The 17,078-nt window shown below is 37.4% G+C and overlaps 2 protein-coding genes across 5 annotated transcripts in view; one reads left to right on the top strand and one right to left on the bottom strand.

The window, feature by feature from the left end:
• The window catches only part of LOC101430809 (transmembrane protease serine 11E), a 125,998-nt gene extending 125,466 nt beyond the window's left edge, over positions 1-532 (bottom strand). The window contains exon 1 of the mRNA XM_071216213.1: positions 417-532. The gene's annotated coding sequence lies outside the window, so the exon portion shown is untranslated. The remainder of the gene's footprint in view (positions 1-416) is intronic.
• Positions 533-660: 128 nt separating this feature from the next.
• The window catches only part of YTHDC1 (YTH N6-methyladenosine RNA binding protein C1), a 32,092-nt gene continuing 15,674 nt past the window's right edge, over positions 661-17,078 (top strand). For 2 of the 4 annotated variants that reach the window (XM_004478340.4, XM_004478339.4), the window contains exons 1-5: positions 701-1,080; positions 11,255-11,356; positions 11,741-12,072; positions 12,194-12,599; positions 16,007-16,096. In XM_004478340.4, the coding sequence (XP_004478397.1) occupies positions 1,053-1,080; positions 11,255-11,356; positions 11,741-12,072; positions 12,194-12,599; positions 16,007-16,096 (958 nt within the window). In that variant the 5' untranslated portion in view covers positions 701-1,052. Of the gene's footprint in view, positions 1,081-11,254; positions 11,357-11,740; positions 12,073-12,193; positions 12,600-16,006; positions 16,097-16,545; positions 16,600-17,078 lie in introns of all 4 variants that reach the window. The other 2 variants (XM_004478338.4, XM_004478337.3) reach the window with 2 other exon arrangements.

Here is a 17,078-nt window from a genome sequence, read left to right as displayed (position 1 = left end):
GGACAAAGAACTTGTTATACAAGTTTCTCTTACGCATTTACCATATTGCTTAGTTATGTCATTTTTAGTCGCTTCTGTACTTTCAATATCTCAGGGTCTGTTTAAATCAACTGTGTACTCCAGGGCCTTGATAACTGTTTAAATCAAATTTACTATGTTAATTACTAAACTATATTAAAATACAATAATTACTTTCTCCAACTTTAAGAAAGGAAAACACAAACTAGGAAGCTTTTGTGAAAAGAGAGTTGGTTGCGTCCTACGCTGCTTTGGGTAAGCGTAGGGCTCCAACGTAAGAGACAATGTCTGGTACAAAGAAGACGTGGTGGCTGCAAAGGGGCCGACTCGGACGTGTCCTAAATAAGACCTCGATCGCCAGAACTGAATGAGAAATCCTGCGGAACGAAAGGAAGTACCTTTGCCTTTGGGCGAGAAGGTCCACATGTGGCAGTGCCAAAGCCTCTACCGGTCGTTTTAAATGAAAAACTGCACCACCCGGCTGCACAAGGTCCCAGCAAAAGAACCACCACCTAAGTCATCTATCTAATCACTGCAAATAGACCCTTTCCGAGGACGTCGGGGTTGCGGGGAAAGGGAGACGTGCTCGCGTCACGCCACGTTCCCTTCTCCGTCCCTCCGCCCCGCCCCTCTCCGCACTGTGACGCTCCCAGAGAGGACCGAAGCGTAAACAGCGCAAGGCATTTCGGGAGCGGGATTGTTTCACGCAGGAAGCAGGCTCCATTTTAGTGCCGCCCGCCGTCGCCATCTGTTTCCCTTTTCTACACTTGCTTCCCTCCCGAATACAAGCGCCAGCGGGAAGGCCGAGTCTAGGTCGCAAGACCCTGGAGTAAGAGGAGAGAAAAGAAAAAGAGAGGGAAAGGCGGGGAGAAAAAGGGCGACTTAAAAAGGGTGGGTGGTAGAGGCCAAGGTGCGAAGCGAGCAGCCCGGCGGACGGACTGACGGACGGGCCCGTGCTACTGCTGCCGCGGCTGCGGCGCCCGCGCGGGTTGCGTCGAAGCGGCGGCGGCAGCAGCGGAAAGAGAAGGGAAGCAATGGCGGCCGACAGCCGGGAGGAGAAAGGTTAGTGCGGAGAGAGGTGACGGGCGGAGGTGGGGCTCGGGAGTGAGTTTGTGAGGTCGTGGTCGTTGTTGCGGGGCGGGAGTGGGGGTTGGGGAAGGTTAGTCTGCCTCGTGCGGAGCTGGTCGCCGGTAATTGAGTCTTGAACTCCTTGGAAAAGACCAGGCCTGTCCTTTCGTCCTCGGTCTCCGTAGGCCTAACACGCCCATCTAGCCTTGTACGGGTTTTTTTTTTTCGGTCCAGATTCCTCTCTTCACTTTTCGGTTAGCTGTCCTGGGCGCGGCTGAGCTAGAAATGTCGAGAGTCTGTTTTGAGTTGGCGGGCCCTTACGTTTATTTCTTGGTAGGGTTATGCGAATATAATGCGTAGATTCAGACCTATCTTTTCTTGTAGGCCAAATTTCGAAAGCACCTAATGCCAAGATCAAAGATGGTAGTCTAGTAAGTGAGCATATTCTAGAAGTCGAGACGGTGGATTATTAATCTCAAGGAATATCTACAAGTAATTTTTGGTTATTCCTGTTAGAATGGCAAAAATTGCTCCTGTTTCCCTTGAATACCTATTTTAGAACATTATTTAGGCTTGGCAGAATATCCTGGCCACTCTTTTGATGGAAACACGCTGTGTATAGCTCAGAGAGGGCACATCCAGGAACACATGGGAAGAAGTTGCAGAGAACTTAAGGGAAAAAAAATTAAGTGAAATATAGGAAGAAGTGATGCTCCCAGAATAGAATGCAGTGTCTTTGACGTACTGAGATCCCAGGCCCCGGAGATGTTAATGTAGAACCTGGATCCTGTTGGTTCAGTACCTGTTGGAAAGTGGCTAGATTGGATGTTGCCTTAAGATCTATTTTTACCGCAAGATTACCGTGAAACTTTGGAAAAGTTACAGTTGATGAAAATGAGACACAGCTGCTGCCCTATATCACACAGCTCTACTTTTCTAGCGTAGTTAGTTAATTTGGGGAGAGGGTTTGTTAGGTGGACCCTTAGAATCAAGTTGAATTAAGCCTGTAATCGTTTCCTTAATTCTCTGGTTCTACGTCAGGAGAGTGTTCATGCTTCATTGATCATACACCATATGTTGCTAAAAGTGCAATCTTCTGACTTTATGTTTTTTGATTGTCTAAGATACTAGGATTCAATTTTTCTCATTTATTTCTTTCAGGAATAATCGTGCACCTTGAGTCTAGTCTTTTTTTGCTTTTGGCTATAAGATTTACCTTCAAATACATATCCAAAAGAAAACGTATTCTTCCGAATCCCCTACCTTATCCCATCCCCAGTCCATTTCAGATCATTTTTCCAAATTCCTCATTGCTGTTACGGGTAGTAACATTGGTTTTTGTTTTGTTTTTTTTTTCCTTCTCTGCTAGGTGTCATTAAATCAGAGTAACGATTTCGTATTTGCACTTAAGAAATCTACTGTGAGGACCTCTTTTCCTTGCACATGTTCTTTGAGGAGTCAGTTTAGTTATTTAGAAATATGAATAACCCGTGACTCAAATAATTTGGATGTGGATGCCAGACAAATTTGGGTTCAAATCTAGCTTGGACTTAGAACAAATTGCCTAATTTCTCTGAACCTCAATTTTTTTGCCTATAAAATGGGTTAGTAAGGCAGGTATTTGTGAGATTAAATGAGTTAATGAGCCACTGCCCACATATAACCGTTCATGAAATCTTAGTTCTCCACCTTATATTACTTTTTATCGTTTTGCTACCCTCCTCCAGTCCTGTGTCATTATCTTCCTGGATTACCACGAAAGTTTTTTTTTTCTCCTGGGCTTCCCGACTCCATTCACTCCTCCCTAAAGTTTGTGTTGCATACTGCTGCAGGGTAATCTTCACAAGACCGTAATTTATTTTATTTGTCTTGTTCCCCTCATCAGATTTTACAGTGAAAGGCTTTTGAATGCTTCACGCTGTTTTTTCAGTGTTGCTCTTCTCTACACTTAAACTAGAAGATAATAAATATATAATGAACGTACTGTACTTTTATAGTAAACATAAATTCATATAGTATCTTAGATCGGGAATTCAAAAGAGGAAAGTATTTTATCAGAGATCTGATCCTCATTAAAAATGGAATGTCAGTGCTCTTCTGTGAATTATGGATATATGTAGATGGTATTTAATTTCTTTCCAACCTTTGTTGGGTTAAGTAAAAGTTGACAGCCCTGGGACTTTTAAGTAGGTCTCCAGTTTATCTAGTTTCTTTATTTTATTTTGCTTTATTCTCTTACACAAAATCCAAAAGTAGTTAATGGAAACTGTCTTTTTGCAATTCTGTGTGCTGAGCTTTATTCATTCATTCATTCAACTCCTGCATTGAGTGATTGCTAGGTACTTGGGGATGATTAAGATGTTGCCCTGTCCTAATGCAATTCATTGGTTAGGTTATGTCAGTTTATTTCCCTTTTAAAAACTAAATCCTAGGAAACTCACGCGACTCCCCCTTTTGTTTGAGAAATCCAAAAGCTAGGAAAGAATGAAAATAGGATTGCATGATGTAGGTGAATAAAGGAAACTGCTTTTAAGTAATAGTAATTTATTAAAGTAGATAATATTAGTCATGAATCATTTCATTTAACATTTGCATGTGCAGGAATATTATGTGTGAGAATGGGTGGTGATTGTGGTAAGGTGAGATGAGCCAAATACATAATGGGTAAAATCTGATACATGACAAGAATTTATTGTCTGTTGAGATGGGCAGACTTAAAAGCTAGTTATAAAGGAGATACAGTAATTGAGGAAGAAAAGTAGATGGTATCTTAATTTCATTTTAGAAATGAATTTAGTGATGAAAATGTAGTCTAAATGCACAAAATCTGTAACTTTTGGGAAGTAGTAATTTCACTTATTAGTAATAGGATAAAATGTCTGACCTTTGAAAGGATTCTTTGTCTCACATTTGTATAGTTTTTAAAAAATTTGTATAGTTTTAAAAATAATTTATATAACTATTTTTAAAATTCTGATGTAAGTGCTTATTATCTTCAGAATAAAGATTGAATTCTGGACCACAGGGAAAACTAGCAAATAAAAACCTACTGAAATTGCTTATTTAATTTTGGAGTGTCAGGAGTTCTAGAATAATCCAATTTACAAATAAGGAAGTTAGTTGAGGCATGGAGAGTCGTACATACATGATCATTGGCACACACCTGGAATCTGGGCCAGAAATACTTTTTACTATTTTACTATTGGCACACATATGAGTAGTGGCAAACCAAGAAATTCATTGTTATATTACTTCATTGTTAATGTTATGGAACATTAAGAAATTATAAAGAAAAACTCTGTAAGAATCTTAGATATATCACAAACCTTATGTTTCTTAATTGATTCTATAAATCTTGGTAAGATCTTGGTAGGGAAATGAGTTTAAGTTGCAGAAATTTGCTCTTGTTTTAATTACAAAGCAGTTAAAAGACCCGTGGTTGTAGATTCCTTGATTATTAGGCTTTGCACATTAGTTGTTTAATAAAAAGGGAATTTTTATAATATTTTTTAATATTCATACCCTTCAACTAAAGCCTGTAAAATTGGACAAATTGCCAACTCGCTCTGATTCTCCTGATAGTTGTCCAGAAAGTGGATTTGAAAAACATTAGAATACTGGTGGTGGTAACTGTTGAAGGCAGTTTTTCTATTTAAGGAGAAAATGCACATCTTTTCTGTTACTATAAGTGAACACTTTGTGTACAGTTCAGAAGCTCTTAAAAGGTTCTCTGAAGAGCAGTTATAGAAATTTAATATATCTAAAATGTGTATAATGAGTTTGAGAAGTAGCACATTTTCTACCAGTCTGGAAGCTCCATGAGGGCCAGAGGTAAGTATGTGTTGTCTGCCAAGTTCTTGGTGTACAGCAGTCTTAATGCCTTGAATAAATGATTTATTTAATATTTGACTATTTGTCACCTTTTTTGTATTATATGATCTTCAAAGCTGAGAGTTTTTCAGTTTGCATGTATGTATATACTAACACAGACATGTATGTGTTTGTAAATATGTGCATTTGTATATATAGACTACATACTGTAATTCTCGCTATGGTAATCCTTAGGACAGAATTGATTTTCCTGGTCCATTTTAGTTAGCATTCACACCTTAGTTGTGTCATTTATAGAAGAAAGGAAGTTTAGTTAGGATGGGAAGTCCAAGTTTCTAAACTTCAGGGGGATGACTGTTTTAGTTCTCTAGGGAAACAGAATCAACAAGAGATATGTCAATAGTCTGTGATTTTATGAGTCTCTCAGGCAGTGGTGGGGATGCACAAGTCCAGGTTCCACAGGCAGGCTGCAACCAGGGGCTGCAGTGAAATTCCATTGAAGGTTCTTTACGAGTTCTGGGGGACATTGGCTGTCCAAAGATGAGCTGAGAAGTTCTCAGTCAATGCTGGAATCACTTCTACTTTTTAAGGCATTCAACTGATTGGATAAAGTGTCACTCATTGCTGATGGCAGTCTCCCTGATTGATGTAATTTTAATCTGCTATCTGTGATTTACCACTGCAGTAAAGTCTGTAAATACACTTGTTTTACAGTTAGCCCGATGATTGCCTAACCAAACCACTCGGCTCAATTACTTGGCCAAATTGACTCATTAGTCTAACCATCACAACTGTTTTGCATGATTGAAAAATGTAGCTGAGAAGAGTGATCTAATGTAAAATGTACTTTGCCAGTTTAAAGGGGAGGTTCCAGGATATTTTGCTCCATTGCCAAACCCCACTAAGTTTTACTAATTGAATTAAATTGATGTACTTTGGTGGCCTGGGTTGGTAAAAATTGTGGTATTTTTAACCTTTCAACCCCAGCCACGATGTGATGGCAACCACATGAGAGACCCTATTTGAGCCTGGTTGAACTTCAGAGCCATGAGTGATAATAAAAATGATTGTTACTGTTTTAAGTTATTAAGTTTTGGGATGGCATTTATGCAGCAGTAATTTTTATTGAAGATAGGATTTTGTTTTCTGAACTAGTTTGTCGTATAGCTTAGCCATTCACAGAAGAGTTGGAGTAGAGTTTATTAAAGGTGGTAGGGAATGACTTAGATAGAAAAACTCATCAGGAGATTCACATTATGGTCTTCCTTTTCCCTTAACTACCACTGATCTTTTTTATTGCAAATACTTATCAGAGCGAAGAAACTGGAGCTCAGGAAGACTGGGACTTTCCCAGAGATATCTAGCTACTTGGTGGTGACCTGGATTTTCTTAACCTCCCAATTTGCCCTTTCCCCTGAATTATCACATTTTAATAAATATATAAGTGGTTTGAGTGATAATGGAAAAGTAACTTAAAGTGTTACAATTTATATGAGGGGTTAACAAGATTTTTTTGTATAGACTCAGTAACTATTTTAGGCTTTGCAGGCAGTAAGGTTTCTGTTTTATATTCTTTGCTTTTTTACTATGACCCTTAAAAATATAAAAATCAGGGAAACCGATGTGGCTCAACCAGTTGCGCTCCCATCTACCGTTTTGGAGGTCCAGGGTTCGATGCTCAGGGCCTCCCGGTGAGGGCAAGCTGGCCCACATGGCTAGCTGGCCCATGCGGAGTGCCAGCCCACATGGGAATGCCACCCTGTGCAGGAGTGCCGCCTGATGCAGAGAGCTGGTGCGGCAAGATGGCACAACAAGAGACAGAGGAGAGAAAATAAGAAGACTTAGCAGAATAGGGAATTGAAGTGGCTCAAGAGAGTAATCTCTCTCCCATTCAGGAAGGTCCTAGGATCCATTCCTGGAGCTGCCTAATGAAAATACAAGCAGACACAGAAGAACACACAGTGAATGGACCCAGAAAGCAGACTGCTTTCTAAACTGTAGCCCAGTCTGTCAGTTCAATTACTATAACTTTATTAAAATTTTTTCAAATAAGAATGCCCTTTTAAAATAGGGAAACCATGATTTAGACATGTTTTTCTAATTCAAATTGACTTAAATTAATCTACTCGATTCTGATTTGAATTGAACACATAGTTTAATATAAATTTAATATAAATGTTTAATATATTTAATATAATATATTTAATATAATGTATTAATATAAATGTTCAGACTTTTGGGGAATTTTTATTATATAAGAAATTCCTAATAATTTCATGAAAAGATTTGTGTAGTACTGTATTTACTCAGTTGTCTATTTTGTTTTGATGTTTTTTTTTCTTTTTGTCTTGTATAAATGTATTTGAATCAGTAAGATCTGTTGGACCAACTTAGAGAGCTTTGACCCAAGAATCATTAAATGTATGTAAAACTTGGATTTGTCAAGTTTTAATTTTTTTGTTTTTTTAAGGATTTATTTATTTATTACTGCCCCCTCCCCCATGTTTAGTGCTCAGTGCTCTCTCTGTCCATTTGCTGTGTGTTCTTCTATGTCTCCTTGACTTCTCTTTAGGTGGCACCAGGAACTGATCCTGGGACATTCTGGAGTGGGAGAAAGGCGCTCAATCTCTTGCACCATCTCAACTCCCCGGTCTGCTGCAACTCTTATTGTCTCTCCTCTGTGTCTCTCTTTGTTGCGTCTTCTTGCTGTCCCAGCACTCCTGTGTGGGTCAGCGCTCCACATGGGCCAGCTCTGTCCGCGCAGGCCAACTTGCCGCATGGGTGAGCTTGCCTTCACCAGGAGGCCCTGGAATTGAACCCTGGGCCTCCTATATGGTAGAAGGGAGCCTAATCACAGCCACATCTGCTTCCCTAATTTGTTTTTGTTTTTTATAATTTAGAGTTTAAAAGAGTTGTTTGTCGTCATTAAGATCTTGAGGGAATTTTGTCCTAGTGAAAACATGAATTTAGAGGATGAGATCAGTCTTGTTGGTTGGCATATGATGATTTTAAAAGTTTTTAAAAAGGAGTAAACAAAAATAAAAGCTGTCAGTCCATATAGTATATATTCATTTTGGAAAAACGGTAAAGTACAGATAAACATTCTTAACCACCCAAAGAAATCAGTTGCCTATGCAGTTCTAGTCTTTTGTCATTTTCTCATAGCTATTTTAATGTGGTAAAGAAATGGAACCCAGGACCTTGTAAGTGGGATGCAGGTGCTCAACCACTGAGCTGCATCAGCTCCCTCCAGTAACGTTTTTTCTTAAAGATTTATTTTATTTATTTATCTCTTCCTACCTCCTTGTTTGCACTTCCTGTGTCTGTTTGTCATCTTTGTTTCTTGAGGAGGCACTGGGAACCGAACCTGGGACCTCTGATGTGGAAGGGAGGCACCTAATTGCTTAAGCCACCTCCATTCCCTGCTTTGTTATGTCTTTTGTTATGTTTTATCTCTTGTGTCTCTTGTTGCATCATCTTGTCATGTTCGCAGTGGAGATCTCTTGTCTTTGACTTTTGTGGCATTCAGCTTTGCTAACTGTTGTATTATAGTTTGGGCTGTTCTACCTCCCAGGCAGGGTTTTCTTCCCATCTTTAGTAACAGCATGGTAATGGTTTTCTTTTCTTTTCTTTTTTCTTTAGTCCTGAAACAGTGACTAAGTTCTTTAGTTTCTCTGATGAACTGCCCTTCTTTTCTCTCCACTCATCTTTCAGTTACTTTTTTTTTTTTTTGTCTGCCTGAGTGGTTGGCTTTCTTATAGGGATCATCAGTTTTTTGTGACTCCACATTTCCCTTAAATTTACTGAGACATTTTTGATGCTACAATATGTAATGCCCACTATTAGATTTGGTGCATTATTTTTAAAAATGAATTTAAAGTAAATATTTGCTTATATTTCTGAGATTCGTTTGTTCATGGCAGGAGTTGGGGATTGTTCCCTGTTAATTTTTAATTTGCTTCAATTCTGAGTTTTCATGGTCATTAAATATCATTATGGTCATAGTTCTTTTCATTGAGCTAGTTAAATGTTTGTAGTCCATACCAGCAATCTTTAATCTCTTTTTAATATAATATTTGGTGTACAGAATAGTTACAGGAATAGTGTGGAGAATTGCTTTTTGCCCTCAGCCACATTCCATAAAGGTTAACATTTATCACATTTGTGTTTTTTTCTTTCTATATGTGTGTTTGTATGTACACACATTCTTCTCAGTCTTTTGGTTAAGATCAAGTATATGCATGCACACTTTTTTCCCTGAACTGTTACAGTCAGATGCAGATGTGGTGTTTCTTTATTCCTAAACACTTCAATATTCCCTAAAAATAAGGACTTTGAAAAAAATTCAGCCATACTACTATCAAAATCAGGAAACTAGCATTGATATATGCTGTAGTCTATAGACCCTATTGAGATTTCACCAGTTTTCTCAGTTATATTCCAAATCGTGTGCTGTATTCACTTGTCAAGTCTCCATAGTCTCCTTTAATCTGGAATATTTCCTTAGTCTTTGCATTTCATGACACATTTTTGGACAATATAGGTCAGTTATATTTGAAATAATTTGGCTTGTCTTACGTTCCCTCATGATTAGGTTACGATTTTGCATTTTCCACAGAAATGTCACAGAAGCATTGCTTTAGTCTTAGTGCATTGGTCTAGGATGTTCATGATGTTGATTTGTCTGATTACTGGTGATATTAACTTCGAATTTTTGGTTAAACTGGTAAGATCTCTCTGCTGCAAAGATAGTTTTTTCTTCCTTTGTAATTTGTAAATATCTTGTAGCATGTACACATCCTTGAATGTGTATCTGTTTATAAATTATCTATGTGTACTTTTCTATTAAGTTATTATGCACATTTTAAAAGTTACAAAAATTAGAAATAGCTAAAATAAAAATATTGAAGTGTTCTGATATTTTTTTCTTGTACCTTAGTGTATTAGTCAGCCAAGGGGGTGCTGATGCAAAATACCAGAAATTGGTTAGTTTTTACAAAGGGTATTTATTTGGGGTAGGAGCTTACAGATACCCAGGCCATAAAGTGTAAGTTACTCCCTTCACCAAAGTCTGTTGCCACATGTTGGAGCAAGATGCCTGCTGATATCTGCCAGGGTTCAGGGTTCAGGCTTCCTGGGTTCCTCTCTTCCCAGGATTCATTTCTTTTCGGGTTCAGCTGCTCTGCATTCTCCACAAGGCCAACTGTAGAATATCAGGCAAACAGCTCTGTCTCTCTCCCTAGCCCTCTGTCCTGTCTGGGTTTAATGGAGATTTCTCTCCTTCCTTCCTTATCTGCTTCTCTGTATGTTTATTTCTCTTGGTCCAGGATCGATACTCCAAACTCCCTTCTCTGTCATGCGGTTTTTCTGTGAGTCTTTGTCCACCAAGGGGGCAGGGATGCAACACCTTAGTGACTGACGTGGCCTGATCAAAGCCTTAGTCTTTATTTAATCAAGTAAAAGTGAAACTGCTGAATCCAATATAATCTAATGTGCTTGGAGAGACAGACCAGTTTATAAACATAATTCAGTATCTATTTTTGGAATTCATAAACAATATTAAACTGCCACACTTAGTGTATCCTTTCTTGTACCCTAGTATATCCTTATCCAGTGGGTCTGTACTTCTGGCTTTGTGGCCAGAGTTGTGTACCAAATCCTTATTTTTTTCCCCAAGATTTATTTTTTTTTAATCCTCTCTCCCCTTTTGTTGTTTGTGTTTTTTTTAAACTGCCACACCTAGTGAATCCTTTCTTGTACCCTAGTATATCCTTATCCAGTGGGTCCATACGTCTGGCTTTGTGGCCAGAGTTGTGTACCAAATCCTTCTTTTTTTCCCCAAGATATATTTTTATTTATTTATCCTCTCTCCCTTTTTGTTGTTCGTGCTTTTTGCTTAGTCTGTTCATTGTGTGCTCGTCTTTTTTTTTTTTTTTTTTTTTTTTTTAGGAGATACCAGGAACCAAACCTGGGACCTCCCATGTGGGAGGGAGGTACCCAATTGTTTGAGCCACCTCTGTTCTCTGTGTGTCTCTCATTGTGTTTCCTCCTTGTGTTTCATCATTGCATCATCTCACTACCTCAGCTTGCTGTCTTGTTTGTCGTCTTTAGGAGGCACCGGAAAGCAAACCCAGGACCTCCCATGTGGTAGGCAGGTACCCAACTGCTTAGTTCCATCTGCTTCCCCCAGATCCTTTTATGAATTAATTTTATGTCTTGATTCTGAAATATAAGCTTCTTAAGGGTTACACTCTTATACTTCCTTAGCTTCAGTATACTAAATATTAAAAAATAAATGCTTAATAATAATGATTTTTCCCTGCTAATTTGTTTTCAGATGGAGAACTTAATGTTCTAGATGATATTTTGACTGAGGTACCAGAACAGGATGATGAACTCTATAACCCAGAGAGTGAACAAGATAAAAACGAGAAAAAGGGTATGTAGGGTTTCTGTAATTTTATTGAAATAACAGTAGTATAAATAGAAGAAATGTAATTTCTGAAGAAAATGACTTGTACTGTACTTCTTCTTTGAAGCACTTACCACCAAAAGTGCAACCATAACACTGTGGTATATTCTATATGAATAAGAGTATTCCTTTTTTATTTTCTAAATGTGTGAAACTTCTCAAATACATAGATTCATTCCATTATCTTAAAGCTATGTTTTCTTGTAAACTGTGGAATAAAAATATTTCAGAAGACATTTTTAAAGAAATGAGACTTTTCCTCCTTAGTATATTATCATCTTTTAATTACTTGTGAAACAAATGGAGTACCACAAACATTTTTATGCTTTTTATAAAATTGTGTTTTTTAAGGATCAAAAAGGAAAAGTGACCGAATGGAATCTACTGACACCAAGCGACAGAAGCCTTCTGTTCACTCAAGACAGTTGATTTCAAAGCCACTGAGTTCATCAGTTAGCAATAACAAGAGAATAGTTAGTACAAAAGGAAAGTCAATCGCAGAGTATAAAAATGAGGAATATCAAAGATCTGACCGAAACAAGCGCCTGGATGCTGATCGGAAGATTCGTTTGTCAGGCAGTGCCTCTAGAGAACCTTATAAGAGTCAACCTGAAAAGACTTGCCTCCGGAAAAGGGATCCCGAACGGAGGGTGAAATCCCCTACACCAGATGGTGGTTCTGAGGTAGTAAATACTATTGCAGATATAAAACAAAAATCCGTTCTTTTAAGGCTTTTAGAACTATTTATGCACCCTGACCTTGTCTGTTACATGACTGCTGATTCCCTTTTTCTTTAAACATCAGAGAATTGGGCTTGATGTGGATAGACGTGCAAGCAGATCCAGCCAGTCTTCTAAGGAAGAAGTGAACTCTGAAGAATATGGCTCTGACCATGAGACTGGAAGCAGTGGTTCTTCTGATGAGCAAGGCAATAACACTGATAACGAGGAGGAAGGAGTGGAAGAAGATGTGGAGGAAGATGAAGAGGTAGAAGAAGATGAAGAGGTAGACGAAGATGGGGAGGAGGAGGAGGAGGAAGAGGAGGAGGAGGAGGAGGAGGAGGAGGAAGAAGAGTACGAACAGGATGAGAGAGACCAGAAGGAGGAGGGAAATGATTATGACACTCGAAGTGAGGCCAGCGACTCCGATTCTGAATCTGTTTCCTTCACAGATGGGTCTGTCAGATCTGGTTCAGGCACAGATGGATCAGGTATTGCTTAAATTTTTTTTTTTTTTTGAGGCTGGGGGTTTGATTTGATTGGTTTAATTCTCAGTAAAGGCATTACCCAACTATAAATTATGTTATGAATGAATACAAGTTCTGTCGTTTGTTTCTCTATAAGGAAATGTATTTCAGGTTTAATGTTGTAAGCTGTTAGATTTTTATACCATTTGACAAAGGCTTATTTAAATACTGATATACTTAAAATGTAGTTATTTGGAACCTGTACACTATGTATTACAATATTTCCATCATGTAAGAGCAGTATCAAAACAACTTAGTTTTTCCTTTTTCTTTTGGGAGCACAGATTTTTCTTATAGTCTGTAGGTTGCTTGTAAATTGACTTAGGGCGGGGGAGGTCAGTAGAGGGCATGGGTATAAAGGCACAGGACAGAAGAGTTTAACATTGTTGAGGAGAGGTTTTTTGGGTAAGAGCCATCTTTAGGTTATTGCTTGAATACTATATGTCCTACTGCTTTATCCCTGTCTAATCAATGAGACGAAAAGTTAGGTATATATATAGTAGGTAGTTGTAATCATGAGCCTGAGGGATCCCTCTCTCGGAGGGAAATTTGGTGGGTATAGCAAGGAGAGGCCAGGGTAATTAAGGACCTCTGGCCACACTGTTTGATGATTATATTCTCTCTCATGGCTCCTGTGTGAAGATACTATCATATCTGCTATATGAACAAATGTTTTATGTACTATGTACATAGTATTATATATTAAATATTAGAAAATAAGAAAAGTCCTCTGCTTTTGATATTTAGAGTATTAACAGTTTCATTACTATAGAATTTTATTAGTAGTACTTTGTTAGTGAATCAGACCGATACAGTGTAGATGATAAGCAAATGGCCAACTATTTTGTAATCATTGGCAACTGAAGTGTTTTGAACCTTTGCTGTTTGGAGTTCCAAGTTTGGGAATTTAGATTAGTTTTTTTTTATTTTATTTTTTTATTTTTTATTTTTAAAGAAGCTTTGGATTACATAAATATTACATCAAAAATAAAGGGGATTCCCATATACCTTCCTCCCCCCCCACACTTTCCCACATTAACATCATCTTTCATAAATGTACATTTCTATGAACATGTATTGAAGCATGCTACTAACTATGGAATATAGTTTACATTATGGTTTGCATTCTGCCTTGCACCATTTTACAGGTTTTGACAAAGTGTATATAAATAGCCTGTAACCATCATTGCAATGTCATGCAAGATAATTACAATGTCTCAGAAATGCCCCCATGTTATACCTATTCTTCCCTCTCCCTCCCCTCAGAACCTCTCGTGTTCACTCCCCCAAGTAAGTTAAAGAATTAAGCTGCTGAATGGATGAGTATTGAGCTTGGTGTTAAAAAAACTTCTGGTATCTTAAAGATACTACTCTTCCACCATGGTTTTTTGTAAGTGATACAGCTTTTAATTTATAATAATGGACAGGGATGAGAAACTGCATTGACACATGAATGTTCATTTATTGTAGAATTAATTGTGTGAAACCACACGTAGGGATAAGGGAACTTTCCTTTTAGTATCTTTTTTTTTTAAGGAACAGTATTTGTCAGATTTGAATGTTCGGCTTAAGTCAGAGTTAAGTGGGTAGGGCTTGAGATTTTTTTTATTTTCAACAAGTTCTCAAATTATGCCTATACATGAAACAAAGCACTTGATCCTTTATTTTTGTGGAGAAGATATTTCAAATTGAATGCTACTCTACTGTGTCAATAGAATAGGTTTATTGTTTTAGAAGAGATTCCTGAAACCCTTTTTTCCTTATTAAAAGTGTATGGGGCGCGGGAATGTGTATGAGGGAGTGATGTGGCTCAAGTGGTTGAGTGCCTATCTCCCACATGGGAGGTCCCAGGTTTGGTTTCCAGTGCCTCCTAAAGAAATGGGAACAAACAACAAGTGAAAACAGACAACCCAACTCAGGGAAGCTGTTGTGGCTCAGTGGTTGAATGCTGGCTTCCAACATACAAGGTCCCAGATTCAATCCCTGGCCCCTGGTACCACAAATATTTATTTCCTTTCAGGAGTTGGAGCATTATGAGTTGGTTAGGTTCATAACAAATCACTTATTGTTGTTTTAAAAGAATACTTCATAATTCAAAGGACCTCTCACTTAGGTGGTGCAGAAAAATATTAGGAGCAGAAGTAAGATCCTGCCCAACTTGTTTATGTTAAAATCTAACATGCATGAGGAGTTACCAAAGACTTACACTCTTTTTTGTTGTTGTTGTTGATATAAATAACTCGGTTATTTCTCGATTATTACCCTCAAGGCTGAGGACCTGCATTTGAATCTAGGTTCTGTCACTTGAGAATTGTGTGATCTCGATAAGTTGCCTAACCACTCTTTTCTTTTTAGCTATGGTGTTCTCTTCTGTAGCTGAGGATAATGGCAGAGCCTATCATGGACTTGTGAGGATGAAAGGAGATAATTTATTTAAAGCTTTTTAAAGAGTTAGCTGTCATATAGTAGGATATTATATGCATAATCACTGATTATTCTTTTACATAATAGGCGTATGCATTTTCTCCCTTCATATTCTTATTTCCCATTGGGGAGTAAAGGGGCATATCAAGGTATAATTAAAATAGCAATAAACAGATGAAAGAGCCTCATTTCAAGTCTTTATAGGTATGCTTTATAAAGTGTCAAATTAATCATGAAATGGTCATTAAATGAGAGATAAGCTATATCTTTTGTCTACTGAAGATTTCCAGCTTTCTTATAGAAATACATATGCTGTTAAGATTTTAGGGGAGTAAATTTTAAGTTGAGTTTGAAAATAAAGGCAGTAAATCGGAGGAAATGGCCAAGAAGAATGGACTTGAAGAGACGAAAGCCGTGGCAATTAGAAGGGAGGTGCTAGTTTATTATAGAATATATAACTGGAAAGCTCTGGGCTCTGGGGGTTACCAAACATTTATAGAAGTTTAAGATAGTTGGAATCATGAGGAATAGTAAATAGTTTTAAAAAGATTAGCTTTAACTTAGTAGTGGTGGCTGATACATAGAAGGTATGCAGTAAATTTTTATTAAAAGAATAATTACATTTGCTTTGCAGGTTATTTTTCCTCTTTATTCAAGACCATCTTTATAAATAGAACAATTAAGTACCTGATTTTGCAGTTAAAGGCCTGTATTTTAATTTGATTGAAATTGGTGGGAAAAATAACAAAATGCCCTTTAGTTTTTAACAGTGTCTTAAATAAAACACATTCTTCTGAGGAAATTGAGGGATCAGGAGAAATAAGCAATGACTTGTACTTAAGGACTATGCAAAAACCAGACATACAGTGATAAATTGTTTTAAGTAACTATGTTAGTGTCTATATTGTAAATTTTTAAAATAAAAATCTTGTTTGGATTCTTCTTAGATGAGAAAAAGAAGGAAAGGAAAAGAGCTAGAGGCATATCTCCAATTGTTTTTGATAGAAGTGGAAGTTCTGCATCAGAGTCCTATGCAGGTATTCTCACTTTTATTTTTATGAGTCAAGTGTAATTTGCTGCAAAAAAATCTGTGGAGGCTGTAGTTGTGTGAACTTATTAAAGTCCATTAGTATTGACTTCTGGCATGTTCAGTGTAATACTAGAGGAAACAGCTTTTTCTTATTATTTTAATCCTGTTCTGTTATTGCTTAAGTGGAATCTTCACTTTTTTTTTTTTCTTGGAAGATGATGATTCAGTGACTAGTTTTCTGAGTGGGAAATTGTTCAAAGTATATATATATTTTAAAAATTCAAACAACCCAAAATGCAAAACACTCGTACACATTGAGAAGTATTTTTTGTGTGTGTGGGTGCTCCAGGAAGAATAATTTGTCTTGAATAAGAATTATATGTGACAAGACTGTAGAAATTTTGTCTTATCTCTATTAAAGCTCAATCTGAACAAATGTACTTTGGCTAAATACAGGTTCAGAAAAGAAGCATGAGAAATTATCATCTTCCGTTCGTGCTGTCCGAAAAGGTATCATTTAAATTTGAAATTGTTTTCATTGCATGCTGCAAAAAGTCATTATTTTGCCTTATTGGTTCTCCATTAATAGTTGATTTAATATAGTAATGTTCCGATATATTACATTAAGGGAAACAATAACAATGTAGTCATAACTACTGAGTTCTATATCCTCTTCCTATGGTATAGCTTTTAGAACAGCAGGAAAGGTTTCAGGATAATTGATAGTTTTGGACAATGGGGTGTTTTTATATATATATATTTAATAGCATAATGGTCTGTTTTGACTTTTAAAGGATAAATGTGGTAAAAGAATTCTGTGAAACTCTGTAGCCATTTTCACACTTAAATGTGGATCTGATATATCGGAACATCACTAGATTAGGTTTGCTGTCTTGCAAAATGCTAGTGTTTTAGCTTTGCTTTTTTATGTGCTGTGGCTTAGCTTTCCAGGTTGAGTGGGAAATTGTGAGTTTTAAAAATTTTGCTGG

This window comes from Dasypus novemcinctus, chromosome 1, assembly GCF_030445035.2.
Source record: "Dasypus novemcinctus isolate mDasNov1 chromosome 1, mDasNov1.1.hap2, whole genome shotgun sequence".
NCBI lineage: Eukaryota > Metazoa > Chordata > Mammalia > Cingulata > Dasypodidae > Dasypus > Dasypus novemcinctus.
Note: the sequence above shows the minus strand (reverse complement) of the source record. Positions and strands in the feature narration are given on the sequence as shown.